A 25776-nucleotide genomic window follows, 5' to 3' on the forward strand; every position below is an offset into this window, starting at 1 on the left:
CTGCAGAAATGGACTCCCCGTAGTCGAAAATACCTATGTAAATTGGGGCCAGATGAAATATCTAGTCCTTTTGATGCAGTGGTTCAAGACTAGCTCTTTCAATAATAAGTTTATTAGACGAGTGGCTCTATTACAGTTTAGATGTCCTTGAAAACTTGAACGTCCCAAAAAACACTTAGACGTCCCTTAAAACACTTAGACTCCCTTGAAACACTTAGACGTCTTTGAAACATTTAAACGTCCTTTCGGATCCCAATATGTTCAAAAAATGTTTAAACGTCCCAAAAAACATTTAGACGTCCAAAAATTTTTAGACGTCCCATAAATATTAAGACGTCCCTTGAAGTCTGAAAATTGGTTTTAAATAATTAGACGTCCCAAAAACATTTAAACGTCCCAAAAATGTTTAGACGTCCCTTCAACACTAAAAGCCACTGAAAGTGTTCAAGGGACGTCTAAACATTTTTATGGGACGTTTAAACGTTTTTGGGACGTCTAAATGTTTTTTGGGACGTCTAAATGTTTTTTGGGACGTTTTAAGTCTTCAGAACTATATTTTGGGATTTCAAGGGACGTCTAAACATTTATGGGACGTTTAAACGTTTTTTTGGGACGTCTAAACTTTTGAAAGGACGTTTTAAAAAATTAGAGTTTGAAAGGACGTTTAAGTGTTTCAAGGGACGTCTAAGTGTTTTAAGGGACGTTTAAGTGTTTTAAGGGACGTTTGAGTTTTTAAAGGACATCTAAACTGTAATAGAGCCGAACGAGTTAACAGTAAAATACAATTGAAGGGAACGATTCGTGGGTCACATAAATCGTTGGGTGATAGGTGAAGAGTGAGGAAAAAGAGGAGAGAACAAACTAAGGAAATAGGGGCTGTTTAGAGGGTTGAGGATAGAAAACAGTAATGTTACAATGCAGAAACAGAAACACAAGGCAACGGGAGAAAAAGGTTAACAAATATAGATGACAAATAAAGAGGAGGCCATAAGATATTTGAATATAATGAAAGAAATATGAAATGATAGAGTAAATTATATAAATAATAATAATTTAATCAACAGGTTGAGTACTCGAAATCGAGTACACCTATGGCTCAATTTATAGGTCGTTTGAAACGGGCGTCTTCAAAAGACTTCTCTTGAGTGTTTGAATCAACGATACGGAACCGTTTTATTTTTTTTTAATGAATGTGTGTCCCTCTCGTCCGGATGTCCATTCACCACTCTCCCTTTCCCCAAATTTCCCCTCTGACCCCATTTTTTTTCCCGTCGTAATAAAACAAAACTCTCCCTCTTCACTAAACTACGACATTTTTATTCATTTCGTTCCTATCCATGTCTCTCTTTCTCTTTTTTCAGGGTACACGGAACATAACTGCTCGTTGAACCCCCCAAGCATTGTTGTTCCGTGTCCCATTTCCTTTTTCTCTATTTCTCTTATCTCTCTCCCTCACCTCTGAAATATTTTCTTCCTTCCCTCAGCTTTACTATTATATTCAATATGCCCCACTGAAGAGTTCTTGTGTCGAATTCGCCCCTTTTTTTTGAATTTTGATTTTTTGTGAATTCATTTTATTTCTATTTAGTTATTTATTCTTGTATTCTCTAGTAATTCTATGTATTTATTTCTATTTGGAAAGCACTACATGTGTGGATTACTTCGGGTAAAATTGGTGAGTTTAATTTGAGCGCTCTTACTACTTTTCTCGAAAAGTATGAGTATATATTGAACTGAAAACTAAAAATTCACATGAAATTCCAGAATGTCATCTTCAACCATCTTGAAGGCAAAAATTTCAAGACAAGGACGTGGCAGTAAGTGATCGATGCAGATGAAGAGTAATTTGTTTAATGGAGTAGGTTATTTTGAAATATTGTAAAGTTTACTTAACTTATTAATTGACACTTTTAGAAATGGCGCCTATTTTGAATGTTCACAAATTTGACATTTAAAAATCCAAATCTTGATGCATAACTAGCTTTCGATCGAATTCTTGTGAGGTATAGTCAAAAATTCGACCTTTCCAAAAAAACTTCAATTTTTTCCGTTTGAAGCAGGAAAGTAATATGTAGTGATTTTAGACACCGTGGCACACTCTTACATATTTTTCCATTAAAATAGGAGTGTGTATTTCTTTTGATTTCCAGACAGGACACGCTTCATTCGGTGGATCCAAAGCTCATCCAAAAGACCTGAAAAACTTCCATACGACTTCTTGAACAGGCTGATGACTGCCCCAGTTGCAAGTATGTTGAATTATATAAGATGTTTAGGAGGGAGCAAGAAGAATACCGATAACTAGGCTAGGTACTTTTACTAAAAGAAAGAGAGAAGAAAGAAAAAGAAGAGGCACCAGTCAGCATTGCCTTCGGCAAGTCAGCTGGCTGGTCGCAGAGAGAACACCTCCTCTGCTCAACCTTTTCGACATTTTTTCTTTTAGTTTCTTTACATTTAATCCCCAACCGAACGATAACATAATTATGTAATATTTATCTCATAGTTAGACCAATTATATATGTCCCCCTTACTAACCTTTTATAAATAAACTCAATTATTCTAAATGTGTACTTTTGTGAATGTATGAAAAAGAAACTGTCCTCTAGACCGCACCAGAAGTCTAGGCCGCAGTAAAAGACAGACTGGAAGACATGACCCAACCAAGGGACATGTAACAAGAGATCAAAACAAATTTCTATAATTTCCATTTTTTAGACTGGCATCAAAAGGTGACTCCTGAACCATCATGGGCTGGTCGGTCCTAAAATTAGCTGTTCGCGTAAAGTCGTTCTTATTTTTAATTTAATTTTGTTAAGATTATGAAGATTACTGTAACTATAGAACATCTCCATTTTAGGCTGAAACTTCGAAAAGTGTGTCACTCGTTCCGAAACTTTATTGATGAAACGAAACTGGATAATGAGTGACAAAAGTCAATATCAATGTGACACCGTCAACAATATATGCGACTATCTGTTTGCTTCACTAGTCAGCATCTAGGAAATCTGTATACTTCTATTACATTAGATATAAGAACAACTGTTTGTTCAAAATCGAAGAAGAAAGAATGGAAGAAGCGAAACTCATCAAAAACCAAAATTTTGTAGATGTATTTTTCCACGATTTGGTGTTATCTTAAAAAACCAAGCAAAAGCGTTGAAAAGCATGAAAACTGAGAAATTGTCATTTGATTTCTATCCAAAACGTTGCTTCGACCTAGATGTTTTCAACAGCCACCGAGCTACGAATTCAATTTATGGATGCTGCCCTTCGTCACGTCCGTTGAAAGATTTCGATGAAGCTGAAAAACATCTGCATGAATTAAACAAGAAGTATGCGTTGCAACCAACTGACGATAAATTTCATGATCGTTTTGATTGCATTTTGAAATCAAGAGAATCCCTCCTTCCTATACAAAGTCTAAGAACGGAAGTTTTGCATCCAAGTTGTTTCTTGAATACTGTCCGCCTCGTTGATATGAAACAGTTGAAAGAGATTGTGATAAGGAAGTCTTGTGAGCAGAGTGCTAAAAAAGATAAAAAAGATATGATTTTCAATGAAATCGTGGAGTTGGATGTGTTCAAATATATTCAAGTATTGAATATTAGCGATTTCAAAGTAACAGTGCCTCTTGAAACATTTCTACATATACCAGATTTGACAGTTTCCGTTTCAACACTAACTATTGAAGATGTTCTGTTGATAAAGAAGGTGAGTGGATGCACTTGTTGCACAGTTTTTCTTTTTCTTTTCTTCCAGAACATGTTCAATTCTCCAACTGCCAAATCTCGTTGCGTTCACTTTGATCACGTAGAAAACGAGGATGCATTACACAACACCCTTGGTCATGCGAATCCTGAAAATTATAAAATATCCTGGTACTACAAACTTCCGGAATCAGATCAAACTCTCCAAATCAGCAAGGCAAATTATTACAATCTCAGGTATTTTTGGGCAGGGGTTGGGCAACGAAAATTTCGATTGGGCCATGTGGCCCGTGAATAGAGCACAATGCCCACAAAAAGGGCCACATGGCCCAGTGGGCACAGGTTGGGCCACAGGTTGAGAGATAGGAAACACTTGGTGGATTTGGGCACAGGTTGGGCGCTTGGTGAGGATGGATGGGCACAGCATGGGCACGGAGTGGGCACAAGTTGAGAAATCGCGCTCTACTGCACACTCTGATTTTTCGCCACAATTTTTCTAATTTATTTCGTTTCTTTTACAATTTTATCGTCTTTCAATTTTATGCTACTTATTCAAACATAAGATTTAAAAAAAATCTACGCTCGACTCATCAGCAGGGTGCTCCACCGGCGGTAAAATCGAAGAAAAACCGGTTTTTTTCAACCGGTGAAAATCGTTTCTTCAATCTGTTAATTTCAACCGGTTTTTCAAAAACAAAAACCGATTTAAAACCGAACAAAAATCGGAAGAAATCGATTTTCTTCGATTGTGCTTTGAAAAAAAACCGTTCGGTTTCGGTTTTCATCGGTTTAGAAACCGGTTAAAAAACCGATTATTCTTCGATTTTTAACCGATTTTTTCCGATTTTCATCGGTTTTTTCTTGAAGTTCAAGTTCTACAGTAGTTTGTCACGTTTCAATAACGTCACACGTTTTTTTCTATTTTTATAGAAAATTTGAACAAAAATGAGAAATTATTAATTTTAACATAAAATCTAAATTGAGAACAGTGCAAAATATGATAGAAACGTGACAAACTACTGTAGAACTTGAACTTTAAGAAAAAAACCGATGAAAATCGGAAAAAATCGGTAAAAATCGAAGAATAATCGGTTTTTTAACCGGTTTCTAAACCGATGAAAACCGAAATCGAACGGTTTTTTTTTCAAAACAAAATCGAAGAAAATCGATTTCTTCCGATTTTTCCCCGGAGAGAAATCGATTTATTTTTCTAAAAACCGACGAATATTTTAACCGATTTTCTTACCAAAAACCGATTTAAATCGGTTTTGAAGTATCGGTGGAGCACACTGCTCATCAGGTAAGACAGTATTTTTTAATTTGTTTTTTTTCAATTTTCATGAAATTTCAGCTGTACAAAAAATTATTTCAACAACACAATAATCATCATCAACTACGCTATCCAGCTCCTCACCTTCTTCTATCTTTCACCGTTTTCTATCTTTAAATTTTTTGCATTTACTTTTAATTTTTTGTTGTAATTTGAATACTTGTAGTTTTCACGAAAAATTATTTCCTTCTTCTGTATTCCTATTCTCCATCTCATAGTTTGACAATTTTAGTTTATTTTACCCTATTACTTCCCATAATTACTGAAATTATTATTTTTTTGTGTTTAAATTTGACAAATAAATAGTAGAAAGTACAAAGATGTGTAATCTGGTTAATTATATTGCTGAATGGGAAGGAGCAAAGGGAGCGGAATGCCGCGCGTTGTAGCGAATCTGGGCATTTTGCCCACGAAATGGGCCATGTGGCCCTCAAAATGGGCATAGTGGCCCTCATGGAATGGGCCACCATGCCCATTTTCAGCGCCAAATGGCCCAATTTGAGGGCAACTTGGCCCAAAAATACCTGAGATGGTTTTTTCATTCACATGGACCAAAACTTCATGGATTTCTAAAAATGCGGTTGTTTATTGATTGAATAAAAGTTCGATTTTATTTCTCTGTTGTCGTCAATTTGTTTATAACAACGTTTAACCATCATTTCATCGGGTCTGATTTAGGCAGTTCTAACTAGACACTAGAGGTAAGGGTATGCGAAAACGAACTGCAAAAGAAAATGAAAATTTAGAGGGAAAAATGATTTAAAACGTCGTTAATTTATGAGCTGTTTTTCAGTAAGATACCAACTTTTGACAGCTTTTGTGAGATTTTCGTCCTGAGAAATCTACTTCCGACTTCCGGGCATGAGCGTTTCAGAACTGCCCCAAATTTAAGCAGTTCTGAGCAAGTAATTATCCATTCGTCATGAAATATATTCAAAATCAAAAACTTGAATACAGTACTTTGAAAAAAATCAACATTTCCACTATTAAGGAACAAGGTTTTGTTCACTTCTGGCATTCTGAAAAGTAAAAAAAAACGGTTAGTTTATAAGAAATTGAATCCTAATCATTTGCATTTGTCTCTTTGGGTTCCAGACCACTGCGTTAAGATCCGTTTGTACCATTCTTATTTTTTTTGCAGTTTGATCTTTGGAACCTCTTGTCCTGAATCGGAATTTTTTTTTTTTTTGAAAAGATTACTCGTGGAATCAAGAAAATCTCCCATTTCTATTCAAATTCTAGATGTTAGAATTTTTGAATCAAGTTATTTGTTGAACGTGGCTGAACACATTGATGTGGAACAATTGAGAGGGATCGTGATAAGGAAGACACCTGGGTATAGTGATCGAGAAAAAGGAAACCAACCGACTTTGGATGAAATTGTGGAGTTGGATGTGTTCGATTGTATTCCAGTATTGAGTATCAGTGATTTCAAAGTAACATTGCCTCTGGAAACATTTCTTCATATACCGGTTCTAAGAGTTTCCATTTCAACAGTCACTATTGAAGATGTTATTTTGATAAAGGAGGTGAGTGAATAATCCCACAATTTCTCTTCGTCTTCTTTTCCAGAACATGCTCACTTCTCCAACTGCCAAATCTCGAAGGGTTTTCTATGATTCTATAAAAGACGCGGATGCATTACACAACACCCTTGGACATGCGAATCCTGACGATAATAAAGTATCCTGGTACTTCAAACTTCCGGAATCAGATCAAATGCTTCAAATCAGCAAGGCTAATTATCCCTACTGTTTTTCTTTTTCATGGATCAAAACTTTATGTATTTCTGAAGATGCGGTGGTTCAATGAATGAATAAAGTTTCGATTTTATGTATTTTTCTTGCATTTAGAGCACAAATCTTCAGTAATTGGGCGTGTCCAATTATCATTCTTATATATAAAAGACAATTGGGCGTTGTCTGTCTGTCTGAGACACCATACTTGTCAAATGACGGGCCGGCCCGGCCCGTAAAAAGCCCGGCCCGGCCCGGCCCGTCTTTTCAGGGGTATGGGATTTTTGAGAAAATTTTTCAAATTTTTTTTCAATTTTTAATTTTTCATTCGGAAAAATTTTCGAAAAAGGGTTGCCACGTAATTGAGAAGAGGCCAGCCGGCTTAACCGCCGAAGGCGGGGAAGACAGGCTGGTTTTATATAATGTTTGTCGGAGTTTTATGCAACTCTGGTAGATTTAAGAAAATCAGAGATCGAAACACATTCATTCATAACTTCTTTCTTCTAGAAGAGGTATCAACAAACAGTAAAGTGCATTAGAACCAGCGTATTTAAAACTACCTTTGTGCCGAATTTCAGACCATTAGACAACAAAAGAGGGAAATGTCAATTTTACTGAAACAAATAGTGCTAAATGGCATACCCACCCCCCAAGTTCTTCAAATTCTTTTCTAAAGTTGTCTGTCTAGTCCATAACCCTCATTTGACTGTATAAACCTATATATTTCAACACTCTCTCACAATACTATGTTACCCTCACTGACTCTAGTGCCTACACAAAATTTAACTGCCTGAATCAGACCCGATATAAATGAACTAACGACAGAAAATAAATAAACTCAAAATTTTTATTCAATTAATAAACAACCGCATATTTAGGAATCCATACTGTTTTGGTCCATGTAAATGAAAAACAACTGTCATAATTTTCCTTGCTGATTTGGAGCGTTTGATCTGATTCCGGCAGTTTGAAGTACCAGTGTAGTTTAATATTGTCAGGATTCGCATGTCCAAGGGTGTTGGTTATTGTATCCTCGTCTTTAATATGATCATAGTAAACCCTTCGAGATCTGGCAGTTGGAGAAGTGATCATGTTCTGAAAAGAAGATAAAGAGAAACTGAACAACAAGTGCATTCACTCACCTTCTTTATCAACAGAATATCTTCAATAGTGATTGTTGAAACGGAAACTCTCAGATTCGGTATATGTAGAAATGTTTCCAGAGGCACTGATACTTTGAAATCGCTAATATTCAGTTTTTGAATATATTTGAACACATCCAACTCCACGATTTCATTCAAATCCAGCTGTTTGCCATCTTCTTCATTTTTCTTCTCATACGCCTTCGATATCACGATCCCTTCCAACTGTTTCACATCAATGAGGCGAACCATATTCAAAAAATAACTTGGGCGCGAAACTTCAATTTCCAAAGTTTGTATGGGAATGAGTGATTCTCTTGATTTCAATATACAATCAAAACAATCATGAAATTTATCGGCAATTGGTTGCATCGCATACTTGTCGTTTATTTTACTCAGATGGTCGTGAATTTCGTAGAAATCTTCCAACGGACGTGACGAAGTGCACCATCCATAAATTGAAGATGAAGCTTGGAGGCTGTTGATAACGTCTAGGTCGTAGTGTTCTCCTGTATACCAATCATATGACCATTTCTCGATTTTCATGTTTTCCAATGGTTTTGATTGGTTTCTTAAAATAACACCAAAGTCGTTGAAAAATGCATCTGCAGGATCTAGGTTTTTTATGAATTTAGCTTCTTCATTCCCTCCTTCCGTGACTTTTAGCAAGCAGTTGTTCCCATATCTAATGTAATAGAAGTTTACAGATTGTTCATATTGTGAATTAAAATAGATTGTCGCGTATATTGCCGACGGTCTCACATTGATATTGACTTGTACCAAATCATTATCCAGTTTTGTTTCATCAATAAAGTTCCGGAACGCGTGACACACTTTTCGAAGTTTCAGCCTAAAACGGAGGTGTTCTATAGTCATGCATAATCTTAAAACAAACTTACATCGTTATAAAATCAACATTTTCCATTATCTTTCTCATCACCAGATCCGGCATATTCATTATTGGTCCTTCTAGTTGTTCGTAACCCAGCAGTTTCTTAGTTTTGACGATCAATGAAGTGTTGAACCATTTCAAGCAGAGCATTTGGGAAGAAATTATTGATTGATGTTTCAAAATATGTAGAAATGATAGAAATTGGTCGTGTGACCTTATCGATTTGAGTTTTGGTTTACGGTGTCATGTTGAAGGTTATCTCAAAAATAAATAAATATCTTTATTCTTAAAAGGTTAAATCAATACCAATTTTGAAGTGAACTAATAGACCTTGTCGGATCAATGGTGGCTTCTGCCTGTGATTGAGGATATTGCCGTGTTTTTTTTTGTTGGTAAAATCATGTTGCTTGTAACTGAAAGACAGTGTTAAACGTCAGCCTCATAGTTTATATTTCAGTTGCTTTTTTATCGAATTTTGACGAATTCGATTGATTTCATAGTTGTTTATTAATTAATAAAGGAGAATATTTCAAAGAAGGAGCGGTGTGTCTGACGGTTTTTCCGTTGTCCAGTTTCCTCTCCATGTGGTGAATTTTTGGTAGCTTTTCCGATGGAACCATTTGGTGCACAACGGTAACAGTTATGGGTGGTTCTCCAGATGGATTCTGAAACTTGCAGAGTCTTCTTTGTTATCAGATTCAGTATTTTTTGCACAATGTCCCCGGAAACCTATGTTTGCCACATTTTTACTATTTACCGTTTATAAATCTTCCTTTTCTCAATTTTTGATATTTTCTGACTATAAAATGAACATACTTTCCAAAAACTTTATGCAAATTGTCTTTTCGCACATAATAAAACTTATGGCTGTATTTCTTGTTCTTTTTATACCCAAAAAATATCAAAAATTGAGAAAAAATGGGAATAAAATAATTTTTGAGTGAAAAAAATTTGAAAAATTATTTTTTCTAAAATTGTTACTTTTTGATGTTGATTTGTAGAAAAACTTAAGATACATCTTTTGGTACATGTTTTGACTAATTTGAAGCATTTTTTGATGAGTTATGATGATTTTCCTGAGAACATTAGATTTGACTTCTGGAGCTCTGGCACAATGCTCAGAGTTTCAAAAATCAATTCAACATAATTTTTTGTATATTTGAGCATTTTCCATCATTTTGACATCAAAAACTGAATAACTCCAAGAGAAAAATAAAAAGTTTTTTTTCGAATTTTTAAATCACAATCAGGAAAAATCAATTATCGAAAAAAATCAGAACTAAAACTTTTTCAAAAAACTTATGTTCTTATTACTGGATATTTCAGCTATCTTTCAAAAAAAATAATGCAAAACGGACACGATTCAGCTGAGTTACACATGAAAGTACGTAGGGGTACTCACTTATGCTCGCTACTGTAAGTCGCACGGCGCCGAAAACGACCCAAGTCACAGATCTATTTGAGCATAGATCAAAATTTTGAAGGAAATCGTTAAGTTCGATGAATGCTAATTTTGACAAAACAATTGAAAAAAAAAGGAAATCACGCATACAAAATATTCTACCAAACCGAATAGAGCACAGAGAAAGGTTCACTTTTGTAAGACGTTGAACAAGACCACGCGCTTAACCTGTAATCATCGAAATTCATCTTTTAAGATGAACACTGATAATTCTACATAAGACGTCTTGGAAACGTAACTTTATTAAAGAAAAAAAAAACTAAAGAGGACAACTAAAAGATACTATAAGAGAAGATTAATAATATTCGCATATAATGCTCTCCTGGGGATAAGTACATCCGGAACTACCAATGAAGTATACCATGCGAGTTCTGGGGTACTCCAGGAAGAAGCCATACCGCTCCTCAAAATATTGCTGGACACTCATCTTCCGACCTCGGTACAAAAGAGTGCGGTCGATGGTCCTAAACACGAACAATAAAGGTAAATTGAAGGATCTAGCAAGATGGATTCTACTACTCACTGAAGTACAGTACCGCTCAAAAGGATATCAACTTTGGCTGTTTTCAGTGGTAAATGACCAACTTTGACAGTGTATTTCTGTGTCACATGATAGTTTGACAAATAATACATTGTATGGGTTGGACAGAGCAAAAACCGCACATAATTTTTGTTGTTGACCATTTTTTAGTATGGACACTATCTTGAAAGTTACCGGTAATTAGAGCTAATCGACTAATTTCGGTGCATATCAGCGAATGTTTGGAACTTTTGCTTTGACAATCTGTAACTTTCATTCTTACCAAAAAATATTCAACAACAAAAATTATGTGCTATTTGTGCTCTGTACAACACATACAAAATATACTTTGTCTGACAATCAGGTGAAACCGAAATACCCTTGATCATTTTCCACTGAAAACTGCCAAAGTTGATTACCTTTTGAGGGATATATATTGTTTCTGCACAATTCAATTTTCATTATTGTATTACCACAACATTATACATAGTATTTACCCTTCGAATTAGACTATCCCTAACTGGAGACAACAAACTATTTCTGGCAGCTAGCTGACTGATAACAATGCAGCGATTTTGATAATAGTGGTCTCACTCCATGATTTTTGGGTATTCTATCAGTTTTGAAAAAAAAACTAACCTCATTTCCATCTTTGTTAAGTTCAACCTCTGGCCACATTACATTTATTTCAGCCTAAAAACACTTTTAAGTCCGAAAACTTCTTCCACAAAACCAACCTCACTACAATTATCAAAAAATAAATCGAGAATAAAATAAATAAATAGTTCTCAACAAAAATCAAAGGTTTCCAAAAGGGAAACCCAAAAATAGGTAGAGCGTTGCAACCGGCTGCTCACATAGGGGGAGAGAGTAATATGAATAGTAGAAAGGAGAAAGTTGATGTGATGTCTTATCAGTAAGTATGTTATCAGTGAAGTACTAAAAAGAGAGACTCAGACATTGGAATGGACATCTGGACAAACAGTCACTACAACGTCCGAGAAGGTTCCAAAGGGTTACAGAAAACAAAATTACTAAAAGCAATTATAGTATTGAGTAGCAGCGATTCTATTATAAAAATTATCACTACTGTGCGCTAAATGTACCAAAAAAACAAATAAATTAAAATGTTTATTCAATAAACCACATCATTTTTAGGAATCCATAAAGCGTTGGTCCATGTGAACCAAAAGCGTTTGCCATAATTTCTGATTTCGAGCGCTTGATCTGATTCCGGAAGTTTGAAGTACCAACATAATATATTACCTTGGAGATACGAATCGTGAAGATTCGCATGTCCAAGGGTGTTGTGTACTGTATCCTTGTCTTCTATGCGATCGTAGTAAACCCCTCGAAATTTTTCAGTTGAAGAAGTGAGCATGTTCTGAATTAGAAGATAAAGAGAAACTGAACAACAATGTCATTCACTCACCTTCTTTATCAACAGAACATCTTCAATAGTTAGTGTTGAAATGGAAAGTGTCAGATCTGGTATGTGTAGAAATAATTCAAGAGGCACTGTTACTTTGAAATTCCCAATATTTAATATTTGAATACGTTTGAACACATCCAACTCCACGATCTCATTCAAAACCAGCTGTTTTCCATCTTCATCATCGTTCTCCTCATACGCTTTCGATATCTCAATCCCCCTCAACTGATTCATATCAATAAGGCGAATCATATTCAAAAAATAACTTGGTCGCAAAACTCTCATTTCCAGATTTTTTATAGGAATGGGAGATACTCTTGATTTCAGAATGCAATCAAATCGATCATGAAATTTATCGTCAGTTGGTTGCAACGCATACTTCTTGTTTATCTCACGCAGATGCTTGCCAGCGTCGAAAGTATCTTTTAACTGACGTGTACCAGTGCACCATTCATTAATTGAATACGTAGTTTTAAGATCTTGGTCGTAGTGATTTGGTGTATATGACAATTTATCGATATTCATGTTTTTCAACGGTTTTGATTGGTTTCTTAAAATAAAACCAAAGTCGTTGAAAAATGCATCAACGAAATCTTGGTTTTTTATGAGTTTAGCTTCTTCAATTCCTCCTTCTCTGATTTTGAACAAACAGCTCTTCCCATATCTGATGTAATACAAGTATACAAATTCCCTAGATGATGAAACAAAATTGAGAATCGCATATATTGCTGACGGTGTCACATTGATATTGACTCTTGCCAAATCATTATCCAGTTTCGTTTCATCAATGAAGTTTCGGAACGAGTGACACACTTTTCGAAGTTTCAGCCTGAAATGGAGATGTTCTATACTTACAGTAATGCCCACAATTTAAGCAACTTTGATCGTCTTCTTCTTCAGTTGAAAATGTCCAACTTTGTGAATAGACATTTTCAACTGAAAACGACAACAGTTGTTAAAATTATGTTCATTACTGTATGCATCCTTTTAAAACAAAACTTACATCGTGGTAAAATCAACATTTTCCATAATCTTTCTCATCACCAAATCCGGCATATTCATTATTGGTCCTTCTAGTTTTCTCGGCGATTTCTCAGTTGTGCCGATCGATGGAGTATTGAACCATTTCAAGGAGAACATTTGGAAATAATCGATTGAAGTTTGAAAATATGTAGAAATAATCAAAATGACCTTATCGATTCGAGTTTTGGTTTACGATGTCACGTTGAAGGTTATTTCAAAAAAAAAAGAATATCTTCCTCCCAAAAGGTCATTCCAATTTTTGATTATTTTCACGCTTAAATTCAGAAGTCAAAAGTAGATTTCTCGAGACAAAAGTAATAAAACTCACAAAAGCAGTGAAAAGTTGCTGTTATACTTAAAAACATAAACCAACGAAAAAACGTTTTCCCCTCAAAATGTCAAGGTTGCCAAGTGTCTCAGGTTTCAAATGGCGGGTTTTGAAACGTCCCAAAGCCAATTTATTTTGAAAAACAATCCTCCCTCTGGTTACTGTACTGCTCCTTGATCTCCTAAATACATATTTTATATTTCACATATGTTATCACCGCTCTTTGATCATCAATTCTCATCTCAATGGTCGTCGATCACATCGTCATAAAACTCCGCTCTGGGAAACCATCCTAACTCAATTATGATACCCCTATATAAATCGTCCCTCTCCTAGCTGTTCCTCCATCAAATGATGCGTCTTCCACTCCTTCTCCTCCTTCTAACTGGCTTGGCCACTGCCTGGCTTGGCCACCTGAGCCATCCGATTCGTGATGCTCCCCCTAATTATGATTGCACTGGAAACAATTTGATGAACTGTGTGCTCGTGGAATCCCAATTGGATATGATCCGTCATGCGATTTATGTGAAGAACTGGAAATTGTTGGCACAACTTTCGGAGATTCCAATGACTGGGGGTAAGCTAATTGCTTGATAAAACTTATAATTATTATTCTTAATTCAGAGAACAAATTCCCTGGCAACACTCTAAAGTCTCACTTCGAGATCACCCAAGTTTACACTAGTCCGTGGAAATCTGTTATTACTCCAATGACTGTGAAGGTTACTGTAGAACAAGCTGGATTACCACCGAGAAATGCTGAGATGAGAATGGAAAAAAGCAAAGAGAGCCTTACTGGATGGAAAATCTACGAGTTTGAATGGATTGGAAATTCTGATATACCCATAATGTTTTAATGATAATAAATGATTGAGCATTCAACTGGTGTTATGTGAATGAGTTTCAGAAGTTGACTGTAACCAAACTGCAAGAAAAGCAAACTCATATTCGACTCTTCCCCAACATTTATCATTTATAAATATATTTTCTTCCCCATTGAGCAATGAATCGATCATATAAAGTTTATTTGGAATCAAAAATTTTAATAAAGTATTTCATTTAAAAAAAAAATAAATTTCCCCTATTATAAGTTATGAAAAATACCAGTTTTGACAAAACAATTGAGAAAAAGGAAATCACGCATACAAAATATTCTACCAAACCGAATTGAGCACAGAGAAAGGTTCACTTTGGTAAGACGTTGAACAAGACTACGCACTTAACCTGTAATCATCGAAATTCATCTTTTAAGATGAACACTGATAGTTCTACATAAGACGTCTTGGAAAATAGGTAACTTTATCAAACAAAGAAAAAAAACAATAGAAAAGAAAAGACAGCCTAATACTAAACGACGAGAAGAGACAATAACGAGAAATCAGTCCCATTCGCATATAATGCTCTCCTGTGGGTAGGTAGATCCGGAATTTCCCATAAGGAAGACTATCCTACTTCTTGGATATTGCAGGAAGAATCCATACCGCTTTTCAAAATATTGCTGAACAGTCACTTTCCGGCCTCGGTACAGGAGAGTGCGGTCGATCGACCTAAACAAAAACAATAAAGATAAATTGAAGGATCTAGCAAGAACATACCAATCATCGGTAAATTGGATGATTCCTGATTCGTTTCGGTGGAGAAATTCTAGATAAACCGGACGTTTATTTCGCAGTTGGAAATTAAACTGAGCGGTGGTCATCCACCGCCAACGGGGGATGTGGTCATCAAGGAAATGTAGAAGGGGTTGCATAATCTAGAAGAAAATGATTAAAGCTAAAATCCAACAAGGAAAGAAGACAAAGCATGCTTAAAAAGTCGGAGGAGTGAGACCACCTATCAGTTTCAATTTTATTCAATTTTAAAGTCGTAAAATCTGATTAAACACTGAAACCTTAAACATCATGAAAATAATGGATGAGGAAAAGAAATGCCAAGAAACTTCAAGATTACGGAAAATTCCGGAAGACTGAAAATCGAATGGTCAAATTGCATGAAGCTGCTATAGGAGATCGAAATGGTTTTTCGGATCATCATTGAGTCAAGGAAACTAACCAAAATCTAACGAAAATATTACAGAAATGGAAACCTCAATCGATGATGAGATCGCTCTCAAAACCAATACCTTCGACAGCCTATTGTTTTGAAGCGAAGTTATTAAAGATCTTGAAGAAAGTCTTCGTAAAATCCTACAGAACCAAACTGCGATATCCAAGGAAGTGACTTGTGCACCTCGTGCTAGAAATTATCGTAATCTGATAAGGAGTACTACAAAAAACTCGATGCACTGGCCGAGGTGTTAACTTTCAGATTCACCACTACACTATAACAGCCCTACAGATGATAAAGATGTAAACGCTCTGAGAAATGAATATGAGATAGGCTCAACTGCGCTTCATTCCCTTGAAAAATGCCTCTTTTTCTCTGAGTCTCTTAATTTCGCATACAATTTTCGGCTCTACCGTCTGATCGAGGTTCTTTGAAATTATCGAGGTCCTTTGAAATTATCGAGGTCCTTTGAAAATAACGAGGTCCTTTGAAATTATCGAGGTCCTTTGAAAATATCAAGGGCCTTTGAAAATATCGAGGTCCTTTGAAAATATCAAGGGCCTTTGAAAATATCGAGGTCCTTTGAAAATATCGAGGTCCCTTCAAAGTACAGGGGTCCTTTGAAAATATCGAGGTCCTTTGAATGTTATTTGCAAAATTTTTTTCTGTACACAGTTTTTTTTTTGAGTTGAATTTCGTTATTACATCTTCTGTACTGAAATCATTAATTTCAAACATTCAATCATCAATTTGAATGAAACGGGCCAGATGGTCGCTGGGAGTGGCAGATGGTCAAACGGCAAAATGCAACAGCGAAAGAATGAAGCAGATGTTAAATTTTCGATTCATAGCAGATGGTGATCAAGTATAAAAGCGCTGGCACAGCGGGTGAAAAATCATTGTGAAGGCAAAATGATTTTCTGTTTCATTCTGATTTTTCTTCTTCCGCATCAATTGCTTACTGTAGAGTGGAGCAATGGAACTCTTTCCAGGTAATTTTATCTGCTTTGTAAACCGTTTTGTAGAAAGTCTTTGCTTTTATTACAGATGGAAAAGAGTTCAGAAGTCGAGAGTTACAATTGTAGACCCAAGTTTGGTCACAGGACCAAACAGTCTTCTCAATCTAGCGGAGTTGACTACTAGAAACTTAGAAGAGTACATCGGAGAAATGGATCATCCAACAACTACAGAGAAAGCCCTTGAGTTTGTGGCGACGTGAGTTTAATTATCACACTATTCATTATGTCTCGCAAAATATTTTTCAATTTTTTATTCCAGGTATGGATTGCTCGCAAACGAACGCGAGTGTGAACAGGACTGGTGTAGCCAGTACATGTCTCTGGTCAAGGATTCCAGTAAAAAAAATGATATGCTAGTCTGGCGCTGCTCAACATGCAAAAGCGACGGGATGTCCAGTAAAGTATCGATCAGGTGATACTTTTGTTGTTTTATTAACATTATTACTTCCTTTCAGAGAAAACTCATTTTTCGAAGGTCTCCGTATTCCGCTCCAAAAAGTATTGTACATCGCAGCTGATTGGATCGAAAATCCGACAAAAACAGCGAAGGACTCCGCTGCGTACTTCGAAACATCTGAAAACACCATTTCTGATTACCACGAATGGTTTCGGGACATGACACAGCAGTGGTGGGAAAGAGAAGCAGGAATGAACAAAAACATTATGCTCGGAGGACCAGGTTTGTGTTTACGAAAAGCAATGAACAACTTAATTTTGTGTTAAGGAACTATTGTTGAAATAGACGAAAGTGCTATGTATAAGGCTAAATACCATCGGGGCCATATGCTGCGCCGGCCTACAATATGGATATTTGGAATGCTCGAAAGAGGAACTGGAAAAGCCGCCATGTTCGTGGTACCAAGAAGAAATCGTCGAACTCTGTTTCCTTTGATCCAAGCACATGTCCGCCCACGTAAGTTGACTGAATAATAACGTGAGGGACGCAACTATTTGTTTCAGAAACTCTGATCGTCTCAGACGGGTGGAAAGCATACGGTGGTCTGAAGACACTACAACAAAAATATGATCACAAATGGGTGAATCATAAAGTTAACTTTGTGGATCCCATGGACCGTCGCGTTCACACGCAAGGAATCGAGTCGACTTGGAATGCATTCAAAAAGTCGGTGAAAAACTTTTATGGCGTGAAAAAATTCCAACTACAAGGACATCTTTTTTCGTACATGTTCCGGAGATTCCACAATAGAAAATACTTGCTCAATCGTCTGCTCATAGAGATGGCTGCATATCGTAAACAAGTAAACCCCATCAACTTCCCGCCTACCACTCCTTCCCCAAGACCTGATTGTGTTTGTGAAGACGAAGAAGACGAGGAGGAGAGTGATGAAGAAGAAGAAGAAGAAGAAGAAGAAGAAGAAGAGGACACAGGGACAAGAGACGCAAATGATGGTCAAGAAGATAAGAGAGATGAATTCGAAGAAGACTCCGATAACGAATCAATGCAATATAATCGACATGGAAACAATGATGATCCTTCGGACGATGAGACTGATAACACGCAAGAAGTACAAAGTCCGAATAGAAACAATTTTTTTGTTGATTCAAACAATGCACAAGCTCCAGGTATTTAAAAAATGCATTGAATTGAAGTTATTTGTTTCATTTTTTAGATGTGGAAACCTCTACCGTAACCATTCGAACAACTTGGAGACAGGCGTTGTTAAATCAACAAGAAGAGTTGACAACTTCATCAGCTGTCACAAGAAAGAAAAAAACCACAAAAAAATCCACAAGCCGAACGACTAAATCAAAAAAAACTACTCGTGCACCTTCCTTTACTACGACAATGTCGACAACGCAAAAGGAGAAAACAAGACGAACCCGATCAACCACTACGACAACTGTCCCTGAGAATAATTCAAAAACTAGAGGGAGACCAGTACGTACTTCGTCCACTGCAAAACCAATCACTACTCCCACGTTCTCAACGAAAAAACAGAAGTCAACTACTACACCGAAAACCACTACCGTTGCCCCCAAAACGACTTCCGCTACAAGGAGACGGACAACTACAAAGCAGAAGGACACTCAAGTGACGGAACCTCCAACGAAAAAGCGTCAAACTCGCCCTCCTCAAAAACCTACAAAGAAAACTAATTAATTTTCAATTTCATTTCATAACTTCTATCATTTTCATTTTTTAACTGAATTAACATTTATTCTTTCTCTTAATCGAATAAAAATTGCACTACAATCTTTATTTGTTCTCACTTTCATCCGCTCTCTCATCTTTTTCTTCTCTCTCTTCTTTTTCCGTTTCCTCCGTCTCCTGCTGCTGGTATTCGGCTGCTTTTATTGTCTCCTCTCCCTTCTCCTCAAATATGGAAACCGAGCGCATCGAACAGTCACCTTTGATGGTTAGAAAGTTCGCTGATGTTACTGGGTACCGGTACTCATACATTTTCAGCCACTCATCATTAATTGTAACCTAAAAAGCTTCATACATTGGAAAGGTTACAATCAGATTTATCTTACCAAAAAACCAGTATAATCCTCGTCTATGGGAATGGGTGAAGATTCGGTCTCCATTTCTGTAATGTTTTCGTTTTATTTTTCGTTTTATCAGCTTCCGTGACATAAAATGAGAAAAGAGGTTGAAAAGAGGTGAATAATGAACTGAAAATGGAAGTGACGGTCAACGAATTCCGAGAGACCATTTTGGTCTTCAGCCAAAATATTTATACAACCAATCGCTTCTCATTCTCCTGTTTTTATAGTTTATAGCATTAAACATTGAAACTTGAAACATCATGAAAAGGACGGATGAGAAAAAGAAATGACATTAAATTTCCAATACCTAACTAGAAAAAAGACGATGTAGTTGAGCACTGAGTCAATTAGCTCCGATAGTGATTGTCAATGATTGTTGATAGAAATCATAAACCCATTTTTGTTATCACTGCAACGCGAAGTGCACAATTTTCAATCTGTGAATAATTTCGATTTCGCAAAATTAGTAATAAATTATTATTATTATTATAGTGTTGCCTTGTCGGCACCTAGCTGACTGATAAGAACTCTCCAATAATTTTAATTATAGTGTTCACTCTCCATGATTCTCATGTTCTACTTTTTATTAATTTTGAAAAAATACTAACCTTATTTTCATCTTTTTCGAATTGTCGAATTTAATACATCATTTTCCATATATTTGAGCCTGAAAACTGTTTATTATAGTTGTATCCGAAAACTTTCACAAAACAAACCTTTTTCACCACTATCAGCGAAGAATAATTCCAGATTAAAATGAATAAATACTTAGTTCTCAATAAAAATCAAAGGTTTCCATAAGGGAAACCCAAAAATAGGTAGAGCGTTGCAACCGGCTGCTCACATAGGGGGAGAGAGTAATATGAATAATGAAAAGGAGAAAGTTTATGTGATGTCTTATCAGTAAGTGTCTTATCAGTGAAGGAAGAGAGATGTTTAGCCGCGTAAGAGAATCAAACATTGAGATGGACATCTGGACAAACAGTCACTACAACGATTTCAGTCCGAGAAGGTGTCAGTAGGTTACAGATGGGGTATAATAATATGAGACAGACAGACATCCGGACTAACAAACACCTCGATAGATAGATATATGAGAAGATAGATTTCAAGATCCTTCAAACGCACTGCTTTTTGAGTGAATGAAAACTAAAACGAAATTATTATAAGCGATTCAGGTTCTTTTTTTATTCAATTAATAAACCACCGCATTTTTAGAAATCCATGAAGTTTTGATCCATGTAAAGCATCTTGGTCGCATACAAGTTTCAAAATTTTCCCTGCTGATTTGAAGCGTTTGATCTGATTCCGGAATTTTGTAGTACCAGTATTGTATAGTATAGCTAGAATTCACATATCCAAGGGTGTTGTATAATGTATCCGAGTCTTTTATATGATTATAAAAAACGCAACGAGATTTGGCAATTGGAGAAGTGAGCATGTTCTGAAAAAATAAATAAAGAGAAATTGAGATTGAACAAGTGAATTCACTCACTTTCTTTATCAACAAAACATCTTCAATAGTTAGTGTTGAAATGGTAACTGTCAGATCTGGTATATGTAGAAACGTTTCCAGAGGCAATGTTACTTTGAAATTCCTAATACTCAATACTTGGATACAATCGAACACATCCAACTCCACGATTTCATCCAAAATCAGGTGTGTTCCATCTTTATTATCATTATACTCAGATGTCTTCCTTATCACGATCCCTTTCAACTGTTTCATATCAACGAGCCGAGCCATATTCAAAAAATGACTTGGTCGCAAAATTCTCATTTCCAGATTTTGTATAAGAATGGGAGATTCTCTTGATTTCAAAATTTCAGCAAAACGGCCATAAAACTTATCGGTAGTTTGTTGCAACGTATACTTGTTGTTTATTTTTTCTAGATGTTCTTGAGCTTCGATGAAATTTCTCAACGGACGTGTACAAGTGCAGCATCCGTAAATCGAATATATAGTTTTAACTCTGTTCAGAAGATCTCTGTCGTAGGAATCTAGGAAATACCAATTATATGACGATTCCTCGATATTCATGGTTTTCAACAGTGTTGATTGGTTTCTTAAAATAAAACCAAAATCGTTGAAAAATGTATCAACAAAATCTTGGTTTTTTATGAGTTTAGCTTTTTCATTTCTTCCTTCCTTGACTTTTAACAAACAATTGTTCCCATATGCAACATAATTCGAGTTTATAGATTTCCAAGGTGCTGAAGCGAAATCGAGAAACGCATATATCGTTGACGGTGTCACATCGATTTTGACTTTTGTCAACTCGTTATCCAGTTTTGTATCATCAATAAAGGCTCGGAACGCGTGACACACTTTTCGAAGTTTCAGCCTGAAATGGAGATGTTCTATAGTTATGCACCATCTTAAAACAAACTCACATCGTGATAAAATCCACATTTTCCATAATCTTTCTCATTACCAGATCCGGCATATTCATTATTGGTCCTTCTGGCTGTTCGCCAAATGACAATTTCTCAGTTTTGCCGATCAAGAGAGTGTTGAACCATTTCAAGCAGAGCATTTGGAAATAAATTATAGATTGATGTTTGGAAATATGTAGAAATAATCAAAATTGGTGGTGTGATCTTATCGGTTTTGTTTTGGTTTACGGTGTCACGTTGAAGGTTACTTAAAAATGAATATCTTTCTCCGAAAAGGTCATACCAATTTCGATCATTTTTACGCTTGAATTTAGAAGTCAAAAGTAGATTTCTCGAGACGAAAATAATAAAATTTACAAAAGCTGTGAAAAGTTGCTGTTATACTTTAAAACGTTTTTCCCTCAAAATGTCAAGGTTACCAAATGTCTCGGGTTCCAAACGGCTGATTTTGAAACGTCCCAAAGCCAATTTATTTTGAAAAACAATTCCTGCCTCCCTCTGGTTACTGTACTGCTCCTTGATCTCCTAAATACATATTTTATATTTCTCATATTTTATCACCGCTCTCTGATCATCTATTCTCATCTCAGTGGTCACCGATCACATTGTCATAAAACTCCGCTCTGGGAAACCATCCTAACTCAATTACAGACCCCCTATATATACCGTTCCTCTCCTAGCTGTCCCCCCATCAAATGATGCGTCTTCCACTTCTACTTATCCTTCTAACTGGCTTGGCCACTGCCTGGCTTGGCCACCTGAACCATCCGATTCGTGATGCTCCCCCTAATTATAAATGCACTGGAAACAATTTGATGAACTGTGTGCTCGTGGAATCCCAATTGGATATGATCCGTCATGCGATTTATGTGAAGAACTGGAAATTGTTGGCACAACTTTCGGAGATTCCTATGACTGGCGGTAAGTTAATTATTGCTTGATAAAATTCTTATCATTATTTTTCTTAATTCAGAGAACCAATTCCCTGGCAACACTCTAAAGTCTCACTTCGAGATCACCAAAGTTTACACCAGTCCGTGGAAATCTGTTATTACTCCAATGACTGTGAAGGTTACTGTAGAAAAAGCTGGATTACCACCGAGAAATGCTGAGATGAGAATGGAAAAAAGCGAAGAGAGCCTTACTGGATGGAAAATCTACGAGTTTGAATGGATTGGAAATTCTGATATACCCATAATGTTTTAATTATAATAAATGATTGAGCATTCAACTGGTGTTATGTGAATGAGTTTCAGAAGTTTACTGTAACCAAACTGCAAGCAAACACTATTATAAGTTATGAAGAATACCAGTTTTGACAAAACAATTTTGAAAAAAGAAATCACGCATACAAAATATTCTACCAAACCGAATAGAGTTCAGAGAAAATTGTTCACTTTGGTAAAACGTTGAACAAGACCACGCGCCTGTAATCATCAAAATTCATCTTTTAAGATGAACACTGGTAGTTCTACATAAGACGTCTTGGAAACGTAACTTTATCAAACGAAGAAAAAAAAACAACAGAAAAGAAAAGACGGCCTAATACTAAACGACGAGAAGACTAGAAATCAGTCCCATTCGCAAAGGATAGACTCCAATGGGAATGTCGACCCGGAATTTCCCATAAGGAAAACCATGCGGGTTCTTGGAAACTCCAGATAGAATCCTTACCGCTTTTCAAAGTATTGCTGAACAGTCACTTTCCGGCCTCGGTACAGGAGAGTGCGGTCGATTGACCTAAACAAGAACAATAAAGGTAAATTGAATGACTTAGCAAGAACATACCAATCATCGGTGAATTGGAGAATTCCTGATTCTGCACCGTTTCGGTGGAGAAATTCTAGATAAACCGGACGTTTATTCCGCAATTGGAAGTTCAATTGCGCGGTGCTCATCCATCGCCAGCGGGGGATGTGGTCATCGAGGAAATGTAGAAGGGGTTGCATAATCTAAAAGAAAATTATTAAAGCTAAAATCCAACAAGGGAAGAAGACAAAGCATGCCTAAAAAGTCGGAGGGGTGAGACCACCTATCAGTTTCAATTTTATTCAATTTTAAAGTCGTAAAATCTAATTAAACATTGAAACCTTAAACATCATGAAAATGATGGATGAGGTGAAAAATTCCAAGAAACTTCAAGATAACGGAAAATTCCGGAAGACTGAGAAGCGAAGGGTCAAATTGCATAAAATTGCTATAGGATATCGAAATGGTTTTTCGGATCATCGTTGAGTCAAGGAAACTAACAAAAACCTAACGATGATATTTCAGAAATGGGAACCTCAATGAGATCGCTCTCAAAACTAATACCTTCGACAGCCTACCGTTTTGAAGCGAAGTTATTAAAGATCTTGAAGAAAGTCTTCGTAAAATCCTACAGAACCAAGCAGCGATATCCAAGGAAGTGACTTGTGCGCCTCGTGCTAGAAATTATCGTAATCTGATAAGGAGTACTATAAAAAACTCCATGCACTGGGTTAGAGGTGTTAACTTTCAGATTTACTGCTACACTATAAGAGCCCTACAGAAGATAAGCGCTCTGAGAACTAAAAATGAGATAGGCTCAACTGCGCTCCACCGAAATCCCCTTGAAAAATGTCTCTTTTTCTCTGAGTCTCTCAATTTCGCATACATTTTTCTTCGGTTTCGGTAGAGCGCAGTAGTAAGAAGCGAGTACAATTCCATATTCAGAATTGAGAATCCAAACCCCCACAGTCTTTTATCATGACAACATTATAGTATTTGCCTTAAGACTATTTCTTCGCGGCAGCTAGCTGACTGATAAGAACTCTCTACCAATTTTAATTATAGTGGTCTCTCACTCCATCATTTTCAGGTTCTACTTTCTATCAATTTTGAAAAAAAAACTAACCTTATTTCCATCCTTTCAGTATTACTTTCAGCAGAGAATAATTCCAGAATAAACTACTTTCAGCAGAGAATAATTCCAGAATAAACTACTTTCAGCAGAGAATAATTCCAGAATAAAACAAATAATACATAGTTCTCAATAAAAATCAAGAGTTTCCATAAGGGAAACCCAAAAATAGATAGAGCGTTGCAACCGGCTGCTCACAAAGGGGGAGTAATATGAATAGTGGAAAGGAGAAAGTTGATGTGATGTCTTATCAGTAAGTGTCTTATCAACGAAGTACTGAAACAACGAGAGAGAATCAGGCATCTGGATGGACATCTGAACAAACAGACACCACATACCGGGGTTGAGAGCGGGGGCGTGGCGAGGACTAGAAACCCAAAATATAGAATCTATAGGCCATCTTAAGCTCGGTTACAAACGATTTTTCTAATTTTTGAGATTTCTAGGCCACCCAAGTCGAGACTTTCCCTATTCATGATATTTACCACGTTCTGTCTCAAAATGTCAAGGTTACCAAACGTCCCGGAGCCGGAAATCTAGACAAACAGACATCGGAAATTTAGGAGCTCGGAAGTATTCCGAATCAATCATTTCGAAAATTTCAGAAACTTTAAAATTTTCGAAAATTTCCGAAAAACTTTAAATCAAAATCAATAAATATGCAGTAAAAACAAAACATTTTGTAATTTTTGACACAGGTGTGACGTTTTGGCATCTTTTCGAGAACTCAAATTTGTTTTATCATCACGAAAGTATTAGAAATTTCGGAAATTTGGGACGCAAAGTTTTTTGAAAACATTTCTCAGATATTGGAGATTTCCGAAAATTAGGAAAAATGAAAATTTTCCGATGGAAAAAATTCCGAAAAAAGTTGGAAATATCAAACAATTTCCTATTTCAGTTCCGCACATCCATGACTGAGAGACACTGGGAGCAAGGGAATGTCTGTCTAGAAGTCTGTTTGTCCGGATTTCAAAATATCCATATGTCTGACAAGGGAAGTCTTTGGAAACGCCTATTTCAAACGACCTATAAACTTGGTTATAGGTATATTCGACTACGGGGAGTCCATTTCTGCAATCAAAACTTGCTAAATATCTCTGTGAGCCGAGTTATGAGCTCTCAAACTTTTCATATGGTTTTTCCATGTAATTCCAATTTGGCCGTATATACGGCACCGCGCGGTTCAATTTATGTTCCCCAGCGGTTTACCTGTGCTCGTACGTTGCAAAAATAAGCATATCTTGCTTATACTACTTATCGATTTGGAATTCCATGTGAAAAAGCTTAACCACATTAAAAGTTTGAAAGCTCATAACTCGGCTCTCATAGACATTTAGCAAGTTTTGC

General features: G+C 36.3%; 8 protein-coding genes across 8 annotated transcripts; 3 read left to right on the top strand and 5 right to left on the bottom strand.

Moving 5' to 3' along the window:
- Positions 1–3165: 3165 nt before the first annotated feature.
- On the top strand, positions 3166–6849 carry GCK72_011458 (uncharacterized protein; the record flags this gene model as incomplete). The annotated part of the gene is made up of 4 exons (XM_053728463.1): positions 3166–3711; positions 3760–3944; positions 6302–6566; positions 6610–6849. 4 exons carry the CDS (start codon positions 3166–3168, stop codon positions 6847–6849), a joined length of 1236 nt encoding a protein of 411 aa, XP_053588040.1.
- Positions 6850–7628: 779 nt separating this feature from the next.
- GCK72_011459 (uncharacterized protein) lies at positions 7629–8957 on the bottom strand (the record flags this gene model as incomplete). The annotated part of the gene is made up of 3 exons (XM_053728464.1): positions 7629–7868; positions 7916–8765; positions 8815–8957. 3 exons carry the CDS (start codon positions 8955–8957, stop codon positions 7629–7631), a joined length of 1233 nt encoding a protein of 410 aa, XP_053588041.1.
- Positions 8958–11924: 2967 nt separating this feature from the next.
- Positions 11925–13361, bottom strand: GCK72_011460 (uncharacterized protein; the record flags this gene model as incomplete). Its single annotated transcript, XM_053728465.1, has 3 exons — positions 11925–12173; positions 12222–13050; positions 13225–13361. 3 exons carry the CDS (start codon positions 13359–13361, stop codon positions 11925–11927), a joined length of 1215 nt encoding a protein of 404 aa, XP_053588042.1.
- A 562-nt stretch (positions 13362–13923) lies between these two features.
- On the top strand, positions 13924–14429 carry GCK72_011461 (uncharacterized protein; the record flags this gene model as incomplete). The annotated part of the gene is made up of 2 exons (XM_053728466.1): positions 13924–14149; positions 14197–14429. 2 exons carry the CDS (start codon positions 13924–13926, stop codon positions 14427–14429), a joined length of 459 nt encoding a protein of 152 aa, XP_053588043.1.
- Positions 14430–18855: 4426 nt separating this feature from the next.
- Positions 18856–19187, bottom strand: GCK72_011462 (uncharacterized protein; the record flags this gene model as incomplete). The annotated part of the gene is made up of 2 exons (XM_053728467.1): positions 18856–19086; positions 19134–19187. The coding sequence occupies 2 exons, from the start codon at positions 19185–19187 to the stop codon at positions 18856–18858; spliced, it is 285 nt and encodes a 94-aa protein (XP_053588044.1).
- Positions 19188–20343: 1156 nt separating this feature from the next.
- Positions 20344–21685, bottom strand: GCK72_011463 (uncharacterized protein; the record flags this gene model as incomplete). The annotated part of the gene is made up of 3 exons (XM_053728468.1): positions 20344–20592; positions 20644–21493; positions 21543–21685. The coding sequence occupies 3 exons, from the start codon at positions 21683–21685 to the stop codon at positions 20344–20346; spliced, it is 1242 nt and encodes a 413-aa protein (XP_053588045.1).
- A 555-nt stretch (positions 21686–22240) lies between these two features.
- On the top strand, positions 22241–22751 carry GCK72_011464 (uncharacterized protein; the record flags this gene model as incomplete). The annotated part of the gene is made up of 2 exons (XM_053728469.1): positions 22241–22466; positions 22519–22751. The coding sequence occupies 2 exons, from the start codon at positions 22241–22243 to the stop codon at positions 22749–22751; spliced, it is 459 nt and encodes a 152-aa protein (XP_053588046.1).
- A 464-nt stretch (positions 22752–23215) lies between these two features.
- On the bottom strand, positions 23216–23494 carry GCK72_011465 (uncharacterized protein; the record flags this gene model as incomplete). The annotated part of the gene is made up of 2 exons (XM_053728470.1): positions 23216–23285; positions 23334–23494. 2 exons carry the CDS (start codon positions 23492–23494, stop codon positions 23216–23218), a joined length of 231 nt encoding a protein of 76 aa, XP_053588047.1.
- Positions 23495–25776: the final 2282 nt, after the last annotated feature.

Source organism: Caenorhabditis remanei, chromosome III (genome assembly GCF_010183535.1).
Source record: "Caenorhabditis remanei strain PX506 chromosome III, whole genome shotgun sequence".
Taxonomy (NCBI): domain Eukaryota; kingdom Metazoa; phylum Nematoda; class Chromadorea; order Rhabditida; family Rhabditidae; genus Caenorhabditis; species Caenorhabditis remanei.